The sequence below is a fragment of the Theobroma cacao genome, chromosome 8 (assembly GCF_000208745.1).
Source record: "Theobroma cacao cultivar B97-61/B2 chromosome 8, Criollo_cocoa_genome_V2, whole genome shotgun sequence".
Taxonomy (NCBI): domain Eukaryota; kingdom Viridiplantae; phylum Streptophyta; class Magnoliopsida; order Malvales; family Malvaceae; genus Theobroma; species Theobroma cacao.
The window spans coordinates 2158613-2170020 of record NC_030857.1 but is presented as its reverse complement, the minus strand read 5'-3'; the positions used below and the strand labels follow the sequence as shown (position 1 = coordinate 2170020).

At 34.6% G+C, this 11408-nt stretch overlaps 1 protein-coding gene across 1 annotated transcript; it reads right to left on the bottom strand.

Moving 5' to 3' along the window:
• Positions 4733-9405, bottom strand: LOC18591592 (protein FREE1). The gene is made up of 10 exons (XM_007017805.2): positions 8266-9405; positions 7887-7973; positions 7668-7799; positions 6701-6832; positions 6512-6577; positions 6311-6421; positions 5628-5720; positions 5486-5519; positions 5169-5239; positions 4733-5061 (listed from the first exon to the last, which is right to left on the bottom strand). Exons 1-10 carry the CDS (start codon positions 9232-9234, stop codon positions 4984-4986), a joined length of 1773 nt encoding a protein of 590 aa, XP_007017867.2. The 5' UTR covers positions 9235-9405; the 3' UTR covers positions 4733-4983.

The window sequence follows — 11408 nt, the reverse complement described above, 5'->3', positions numbered from 1 at the left end:
CCAGATTCGAATACAGAGGCAAAAACGGAAGAAGTTATGTTTTAATTATAAGAAGAAAAAATTAAATACATATATTATAAAGGAGGCGAACTGTTTTGCTTAAGTGTATGTACATTAAAGAAAAAACAATCTGTTATATATATATATATATATATATATATAATAAAATATTACTAANATATAAACATATAATTTATGTGACTTGACTAAATATAGATTAGTATTAAATACGTTAATATTATAGAATAACCAACCCTTCCGATAAAATAGTCATGGTATCAAGATCATGTTAAAAAGCACTACTACTTAATTCATACTATAATTTATCACATACTCTAGAAGGATTGAATATCATATATAAAAATAATGCTTAAGATATTATATATTAATACATAAACGTACATGAAATCATGGAAAACTTCGTCTAATTACTTAATTAAGTCTATCTAAATTACACTTTTCAGTTTAAAACCATCTCGAATCTCTTTTTTTTTTTTTTTTTGTCTTAAATGGTGTTTGTTAACAAAATTCTTTATAAAATTTGGATTTTTTTTATAGGTTAAATGATCCACGGTGACAGTTTTATCACAAAGAGAAACGAAAGATTAATCAAAATTAACTTAAGGTGCCAAACCCCCAAAACCACAAACGTGACAAGACCCAAAGGACAATTTAAGGTCGCAATCCACAACCGCTAACTGCCCTTAACAACCACAGCTCCCCCAGAGATTTTAGACATGGATTCCCCACCTTGAGATATATACAAGCGTCAAACAACAAAATAAAAAATGAACCTTACTTTTTCCTTCCTCTAATAATAAATTAATAATAATAATAATAATAATAATATGGATGATGTACCTTTGTCTTTGTTATTAATTATGGATTGATTCTTTCTCAAGCAATATTCATGGTTACAAAAATTTCAATGCATTATAATTTGACGTGTATATTCCTAACAGTTTTTCCTTCTTTTTTTTTTTCTAGTTTCTAATAACAATTGGGATTGAATTACCAATGGAACTATTTATTACTACAACGGGGATTTTGCATGAACCAAATTTTCATTCCCCCCATGCACCTTTCTTTTCTTAATTTCCTTTTGTTTTTATCTTTTCGTGGAAACCTTGGTGAGGAACATTTATTTACACTCAAAACAATTTCTGTTTCCATGTTTTAGAAGCAAAAGCATGTACTATTTATTTTTCTCCCCTTTTTCTTTTTTGGGTTAATTAGCTTGGGTTTCGTTTTTGGCAAGCAACATACTTAATTCCAGTAGTATACAAGTACTAAAGAAATCTATTCCCAATTCCCAACCAAGCCATACAAAAAAAAAAAAAAGAAAAAGAGAAAGAAAGAATCCTACTCTGACAAATTATTATTTGGGTGTTAATATTATCCAATGCTGGAGAAATTAAGCAGAAGCTGCTAAGATATTTTATCAGTTCTTGTTTACTCAAAATGATTAGCACTAATTATCAACTAAACAAAATATTATAAAAAAAACATATATATCAAGTCTAATTGTTGACACCAAAAGGGATTTTTGCCAATATATTTGTGACACGTGGTGAGATTCCTTTGAGCCAAGTAAAAGTGAAGCTGGCGACAGAAAGTGTATTTTTTTGATGATCTCGTGTCAAAAGCTGGAGAAGTGACTCTTATTCTTCATGCGGGGTTGGTGGGCTACCCTCATGCATGAAAGGCAATCCACACTGCTCCCTCGAAACTTCATTAATAATGGAAAAAACCCATGCTTTAAAAACAGATTAACTCACAAAGCTTTGCACATGTTCCTGCCTTACGTTTGTTTGGTAAACAACCAACGCTTGCCCACTCTAGAACTTATGTATATTCTTTGGTCCATCACTCTTCATTATCCTGATGATATGTATTTTACAAAAAAAGAAATTAATTAATTTGCCCACCTGGCAGAAAATGAGTATAAAATTAAAACAAATCAATGGCATCCAAATTTTTATCAGAAAATGGATCTAGAGGACAAGTGGTGATCAATTACTTAATTTGTAAAGGGAACTCTTCCAACAACACATTCTCAAAAACCAATCATCCTAAGAGATAGGTCTACTCAAATATTGGTCCCAGATAAGCAATTTTATTTCTCATTACAAAGCAATGAATTATTTTTTATCTTAAAAAAAGAAGAGATTTGAACTCAACTTTTTTAAAAATAATTAATAATATAAAATTAATTTCACACTTAATTATAAAAAAAAAGGCATAAAATCACATAGAATTTAGTAGCTGCACATCCACATCAGCTGGAAATCCTATCTTAATCTGAAAATCAATATGAAACAGAGATAACAGATGACAGATATTAAAGAAAGTAGTTTGCACCTTGGCTGATATCTGGTGCCATTCTTATTTAATTAATGGTATGTTTAAGATTTTCGGCATACATGTTTTCTCCTTTACGCTATATTCATGTGATGATTAATGAGACTACTACATCAAACTAACGTATCTCACATCTTGCTCAGAGCATTGATTTGAGGTTGCCCCCTCCCTTCTCTTTTCTCATTATTTTCAATGTCGTTTATGATAGTAGAAATAGACTTGCATCCGAATATTTCTACATTATGGGCATCCATTTGCTGCATTGCTGCCACCTTCAGATATTAATTCAACCTTTATTTTTTGACCCTTCGGGGACCCATAAAACTTCAAGAACAATATACTTCAACTAAGCTTGTTACTGGCAAGGATCTTGTGTAATTATGGGGCCCTGATCCTCCAAAATTTTCAAAATCTTATATATATTATATATATTTTTCTCTTAATAATCCTTTTAAAAAATTTTAACCCTTAATTTTTTTTTTTAATTTTGACTCTTTAAAAAAAAATTAACTAACTCTGTTCCTTGTTAGGGCAATTAACCCTTTCCATTCTGCTGGCGGAAGGAATGGCATTCTTCAAATGTTTATTCTCAGAAGTAGTGGTTGGGCATTGTTAGTTTGTTTGTTACCATTCCCAACCAGCCGTTGCCGAAATCTCCCACCCCATTTTTCGTTTCTGTTCACAGATACATATAAATGCATTGCTTAGCATCAACCCTAAAACAAGGCCTGCTTCACACCCAAGTATGTGCCTTTTTCATTATGATATCGGTTAACAAACTGTCTGATGAAAGAAGATTTTAATGAGAATTTAAATACCCGAATATGACGGATTTAATTTCTTCAAAAAAGATGCTAAGCAATTAAACTTTGAATCTTAAACCTCAAACATATCGTTGTTAAACAACAATCTTACGTGGTTATATCTCTTTGTAGAAATCTTAATTTCCAAATTCGAAGATGTAATTCTTTGGGCCTGGTTAAAGATTCAATTCCTTTGATGCTGTAGCTAAAATGTGGTGAACTCTTGGGGCATGATCCGAAGGCAACAACATTGAAGCATTTGCATTGGGAATTAATTAATTGATCTCAACTACATATTTGTGATGCGTCTTTGACTTTTTTCAATGGCCAAATCTCTGTACCATATCACTAAAAGGTAGTGAAAGGCAATTTACTGATCTCAATTAACTATATGGTAAATTAATCTTAGGATTGTAAGCACTCTGTTTCTAAATGTTTATTTTTTTTATTTTAACGGGGATTGAAAATTTTTGATTTTAATGTATATTTATTAAAATTTGAAAATTTTTAATAATATAAATGGTCAACGTTTTTTAATATGAAAATGTAAAAAAAATCATGAAAATAAATTTATAATGTAAAAGAATAAACGTACAAAAATATATAAAATGAAAATAGAGGAAAGAAGTGTTATCACGTGAAAAAAAAATCCTATCTCATTTAGTCATGCAAGACAATAAAATTACTGGTAGCTGGCTAAGCATTTGCATGCATATATATATCCAAGCCAGAATTTTACAACATTCAATATTAGAAATGACAAATAATTAATGAGTTGTTGGATCTGGAAGGCAGGAATTCATTATCACTTGCTTCATCTACACAGACATATAGGACGAGTAATAAGTAACGAGTGGTTCGAATGTCCCTTCCGATTTGCATTTCTGTTTTCATTCAGACACGGCTTTGGTTTTTACGATGAACTTCTTCCCAGTTCCACATAACGTTGGGCGACTCCATGTGACTCCCACGGCCTAATATTTATGGCCTGAAAACATCTAACTTCTTGTTTATCATATAAAAAGAAATTCTTCTTTCAACGAAGTTAAATATATTATGTCTAAAAATATATATTATTAAACGATTAATTTTTCGGATGGTCAAATTTAAATTTTAAATATAAAAAATCGATTATAATAATCAAATAAATCGTCCTTGTCAAAATTAAAAATAATAAATCGAATTTAATCCATTAATACCGGGAAAAACAAACTTTATGGCACGTGTCGACGTAAAATTCAAGCGTAAGGACAAACAATTTAATCTTCGTTTGCCATTGTTATTTGGGGAATTGTTTAGGCGTGACACGTGGCATCGGGTACTTGGCTTGGTTAGACCTCCTGACTATAACAACAATGTGCTCAGCATAGAGTGTAACGATAATCAAACAGTGGGCTAGCCTTTTCACGTATCAGCTTGGGTTTTGATGGGCTCTGAGCTGTTTTAGGTGGACCTCTATTTTTCAAGTTCATATATGTTGAAGCAGCAATCTTGGGCCGCCACCTGCTAGACAGCTTATGGTCGCAAATTGCAAAAGCATTAAAAAGAAAAAGAAAACAACCGCAGCATGGCATGGAAAGCACTCTAGCGATTATAAGTGGCCCGTCAATTTTATACAGAGATTGACTCGACATTCACAGAAAACTTCATATACACACTAACTTGAAAAGATGACAGCAGGACAACCGAGTTTTAGAACAAAGAAATGATTAATGCACAAACTAATCCTTCTTATTATAAATAATAATCAAAACCTCAACCAGTATAATAAAATCAACAAGAAACTAATTGAGTGAATTAAGACCCATCGCTGGCAAGATCAATGGGCACTAACAAGGAAAGGATGCTGGCAAACCCCACATTCAATGGTCTCAGAACCCGAGCTGGGAACTTGGACCTGCAACAATCGTCATATCAGCCGAGCTACAATAACATTGACAAAGAAACAAAAAAAACAAAAAGAAAGCTTGCAATCCAGAATGATGCTACACATGGATTACACACCTGCAAATGAACGGTGCACGTAGGACAGGCAACTTCCTTCATCCGCCTACCAGATCCATCAGACTTGGAGCCTGACATAATAAAACCATTCGAGAGTGGTCAGAGTAACCCCTATTGATAAATGTGTCCTAGAACTGATCCAACCATGACTCTTCACCTAGCCAATTTGGTATGTTTATATTATTCGACCAACATTTTAAACTGAACACATATGTACCCTCTTCCATTTTATTTTACAATCATAATAATGCACATACATATGTATATGCAAGTAACTTCTTTCATGGTAATAATGCACTCAGGAAACAAGAAACTACCTGATGCTGATCTGCGATTCTTTTCCATCTCCTCCTGTCATAGGTCATCACAATCAGACAATGAATGGAAGTAACTCAGCCAGATTTTCATAAATTAATTGTAATAAACATTTAAATCATAAAGTTTCAAAACAATGCTGACCTGAAGCTTCCTAGCAAGATCCTCATGACTCTGTATTCCAGCAGGTTTACTTGCTGCTTCCTTAGCATTACACAACCTCTGAGTCACTTCAGCCTGTAAAGTGTAACAGAACAATAAGAACAAATTTTGATTATATTGACAAAGACCATTCGACAATTCCTTTCACGGTAAAAATAAAATGAAAGGAAGAGAACTATGAACAATGTAAACATTCTTTCCTTTGTTCAGCAAACAACTACGAACAATATGAACATTCTTTCCTGTATTCAGCCTTTCCTTGAACTGCCTCATCCAATTCAGTTGCCTTAACCACTAAAAGAGTTCTCTAAACACTCCACAGAAAAGCTTTAAAGGGGCAAGGAAACTTATTTCATGGTTAAACCACAGGAAAACAACTATACACAGCAAGTGATGCAGAAAATAATAGTCATCCTCCTTTGCTCTTCCATAGATCAGTCAGCCAAGGGTAGGCATTAAATTAAAGAACATTATAGATATACAGATACTCTACATGCTCAACCAAATATGCATAAAATCTGTATAATATGTCCTTATAATCCTGAACTATTACCAATGCCTAACTGTCATGCTAACAAGTTCTGAAAACCATAAACAGGAGAAACCACCACAGAAACTATATTGCTATGAAAGAAGATGGTGAGAAAACTGATTGATAAGCATACCATGCACCGGTCACAAACCCGAACTGGTTGAGCATTCTCATCAGCAGTCAGAGCAATTCTACCGGGGGTACACTTGTCACAGAAAATATCCCCACAGTTCCTGCAGTGGTGCTGAAAAGAAAAAGGACGAAAAGCATTAAACTTAAATGAGAAAGAAAGGCAAGCAGGAAACTTTTTTCATATACACAGGGAATGATTTACCTTCCGCACAAAAGCCCCAAAATCAGTTCCACATGCTGTGCACTTTGAAACAGCTTCATCAGGGACCTAAGCAGAAAAAGAATATATAGATGAGCCTATTTTGGATTTTGTAAATATAGCTTTTATGGGACCTGCAATTTGCAGGTGAAACCAAAAAAAATAACTCTTCCTTAGAACTCTAATTTTTACCCAATGATCTTTCTCCTCCATGCCAGGCTTCATCAAGTTCATCCAATCAGCAAATCCTCTCTTTTTTTCTGCAGGTTGTTCAGTAGTCTTCAGAGATTCAGGGGGCTGGCTTCTCCCACCCATCTCCTTGATCTGCAATCAAAGGGTGAAAGAACTACAGTCATCAAGAGACATCCAGCTTACGCATGCAAAGGCCTTAAGAACATATCTAGTGTACCAATCAAAGGACAATAAATGAAAGAGAATCAAGTCATACATGTTTAAGGATTGAGATAAAATAAAACAACAAAGTCTCGGAAGAAAACATGCAATGCACATATGCCTATAAGCACCTGATAACTTCAGCAGCAGCATGACAATCTTCCATATCTTTCAAATGATTAAAAGGCTCATTATTTTACAAATTTTGAGTGCTGCAAGTGAACAACAATATCTTGCCATTGTGCTCTCCTCTGATAGGCTCTTACATCAAAATCCTAATGGCCATTTTAAGAGAAACGAAATAATTCTTGCAGATTATATTTCTCTTAATCTACAAAAATACCATGCTCCATGGTACTTCACTATGTTCCTCCTCCTGACTCCTGAACAGAGATTAGTTCATTTTGTGCGCACTTGTGTGTCTCCGTGCAAAGAAATGAACTAGTTACCTAGTAGGTATTCACTCTTTTAAGTTGGTTTTAGTCCATTTGCAACAATGCCCAATGCATCCAAAGTATGAATCTAAAGTCCAGACTAAAAATCACAAAAACAACTCCATGATATTTACAACTCAGAGCAAGGACTTTTTCTCTAATTGAGAATTGGAACACTTTAGGCATGGATCGAGAATATACCAACCACAACCACTCCCACCACCCCCATAGCCCTAACAGAAAAAAGTAGACAATGATGATAATGATAGTCATGCAAAGTAAACTGTTAATTTCTCATACGAAATTAAGAAAATTATAACTCTGACACCAACCTGTACAGTTGCAGCTGTTACAGTATCCAGAAGGGTGTTTGTAGTGTAACTGTTGGATTGCAGCCTGATCCGCCTTGGTTCAAAGTCAACAGGGCTCTTGGACCAGAATGCAAATGTAGATGAGTCGGTCACCTACATTAGAAGAAAATATACCATTTAATTGCAATGCCCATCATTAACAGAAACGAAATACAATAAAAGATATAGTAGGCAACTTACATCGCATCTTGTGATGTTCTCAAGAGGATATATTCTCAATGTTCGACTGGTACTTGGGTCAAGCATTCGAATACCATCTAAACCAATCTGACACCAGAAAATCAAGCTATATAATGAGTTCAAAGTACTAGATGAATAGATAAGGGGGGATAGAGAACATAATTATCTATTAGCAATATGAACTACAATGTTGATAAAATCATACAGAACTAAGGACTTGTCAGGCTAAAATTTGAAGAACCTTCAAAGCATTTTAATCATCAGTTTAATTTCACAGATAATTCAACAATATAACCAACATAGTTGAACTCAGATACCAGAAACTTCATCTCTCCAACCAAAAGCAAATCAAATTTTCGCAATTTTAATTAAAAACTACCTGGCAAAGTACATCCATGGGGCCCTGTCCTCCACCTTCAGACAACAACTTAACCCGAAACTTCTGGACCCCACTCTTTACATCTTGCTGGGTCTCTGCCTTTGGCACCGCCCTCACAATCTTACCAGAAACTGAAACTGACCCGCCCGACGACTCCTTCCCAGAAGGGAAATTAATAGAACGACCATAATCATCGAATTGAACCCAAGTCGACGATTTCGGAGCTGTGCCACGTGCCCCATAAGGGTCCACCTTGCCTCCTTCATAAGCATAAATACCGTCCCCATATACACCATCATCACCATATCTTGAATAGCTATCCGATCGCTTCCCGTAGAGATCGGATCCTAAATCGGATCTACTCCGGCCATAGCCTCCTCCGAATTTCTCGTCGAAATAACCGACACTGTTGTGATCGAATTTCATAGAGTTATCGCAGGGGTTGTCGTATGCAGGAGGGACAGAGGATACAGATGATCCTTGGCTATATGGGGCTGAATAATAGGGCGGATTAGGGGTAGGGCTAGGGTTTGATGGAGGAGGGCCATAGCTGGGAGCCGTCTGATGTGGATCATACGGCTGGTAATAAGGTGGCTGGGAAGTTGGAGTCTGATAGGGAACATGTGAATCATAAGGCGGGAAAGAAGGAGCAGCGGCCGCCGACTGCGGCGCTATAGGTTGTTGATTGAAAGAGGATTGTGAAGTTAGCGTCGGTGTCGTTGGAGTTGATGCGGCTAAAGGTGGAGCATAAGAGGGAGCGGTGGGAGGGACAGGATCAAGATTTTGGGTATAGGAAGGGTAATTTGGGGGATAAACGGAGTAATCGGAGGAGGCGTAACCGGATGTAAAAGGCGGCGCCGACGCGTAGGGTGGTTGGTGAAATTCGGTGGGGGATGGATTCGGATTCGGGTTAGGGTTAGGGTTTGAATGAGGGTATTGATAATAGGAGCTGTAATCTCCTTGTTGCATCGCTGATCTACGAAAATTCTTCTCCGATCGCTTAGAGATAAATCGCTATGGCTAAATTGGCTATCGTTTCTTTTTTTTTTTCCTCAAATTTTCTTCTCGATTCCTTTTTTTCTATTGGGACCGGATAGACGGGAAAGAGTCGAGTCGACGGAGCCTCGATGACGAATAACTGGGAAAAATTTGCTGTGCGTATATATGTATTAAGATTTAGGTATACATGGACGCGTGGCAAGATCTTAAATATGAACAGCTGACCAGCCGTTGGATGATAAGATTCCAGTCTCCTAATGCCACTCGAATGGGTAGCTAAGTGCTTGCTGCCGACCGTATTGGGTTTATGGGCTGATAAAGCCTTCTAAGGAACAACAATCAGGCTGCTTTATTATCCTCTGCGCAACGTTTTGTCTCATAAATTTACCTTCACGTCCTTGTCAATCTCGCTCAAAAGATGCTAACCGCGGTTGTATTTTGGTAATTTCATATTTTTAAACGGACTTTGTGTTCGTCTTTGTTATCAATTTTTTCCTTAATTTTTATTTTATTTTATAAATAAATTTCACTTACGCCTCAGGTGATTTTAATTTTTTTAATATAGTACTTATTTTTTTTGAAATATTTTCCATAAATAAATTTTGCTTTCATAAAGGGTTATACTGTTGAATTCACTCAACAAAATTAAAATCAAGTCTAACTCAATTTTTTTTTCGAAATAATGATATAATTTTAGCAGTAATAAACAAACTTTGAGTGCATGAATTGGTTTGGCATATAAATTCTTTAAAATCCAAGTTTAAATTAAACATGATAGACTCAAAATTAAACCATGCACACCACTCTACTAATGCTTATAAACTTCCTACACCTCGAGCTAATTTCATGTTTTGGAGGAAGTAAGCATATTTTTATCACTTCTAATATGTTAATGAGAAAATACAAAGATTGTAAAAAAAAAATATGGTGTAAATAACTTTTCACATATTAATTATTTATAAATTTTATATACAACACAATTCTAACATATTCGATAATTGAATATCAATTCTAACAATTCTAACACAATTTTTTAATTTGTCCTTAATTAAAATAGAAATAAAATTAAAGTATAATATTCAAATAAACTTTTAAATTATTTAAGAAAATTGAAATAAGTTCTTATTTTTTTATTTCGTTTAATTAAATTTTATATTTTTATTTTGAGTCAAATAAGTCATTATAATTAATAATTGATTAATTATCACAAATTAAAATATCAGTTATCATCTTATATTCACATGACACTGACATGATATAACATCATTATCAATTATGATGTGTCAACATGTCGCATCATCATCAATTATGATATGTTAGCATATTATATCAGTATCACGTGAGTTGTGACATAAAATGACAAATGATATTTTAACTAAGTCAATCATCAATCATAATAATTTATTTAACTTAAAATAAAAATATATAAATTTATTTAACTTAAAATAAAAATATAAAGACTTGATTGAACGTATTAAGAGTATAAGGTATTATTTGAACTTTTTAAATTAATTTAAGAGATATTATACCAAACTTAAATTATAAAATTTTAACAACACCATAAATTTAACATTAAAATTTTCCAACACACATGATTAAAAACATTAAACAAAAGAAATAACTCAGGCATGAGTTATACCTATTTATATTCTTATAATCCCAAATCAAAATCGTAAAAAATTTCAAAATTAAATTTATTCAAATCAATCGAACCATTTTAATCGAAAATTACTCAACCTTAAAAGTTGGAACCCATGTCAGGGGAGTTAAGTCTGGCCCAATCTTTTATTTGAAAGCCTACCGGGTAAACCTTGGACAGGTCCAAGACTTTCCAAGAACCGAGGAGGTAAATTGGGCCATTGACGTAGCCGATCTCCAGCATATTCAACCAATCGAAGGCCGAAAGGCCGATGCCATAGACCCAAAAATAGACAGTTGTTTAACCAACCGCGGCCCTCCAGATCTGGTCAAAAGGCCCAGCGGGATCCACACGTCATAGGCGGCAAGTTGATTACTTGATCGGCCGCCGATGCGGAAGCATCCTAGGCGTCCACGTACACTTCTACATGTACGCGATACTGGTCCATTTCCTGGATTTATCAATGGAGGAAAATACGGCCAGGCAAAAGGCCCAGTAAAGAGGT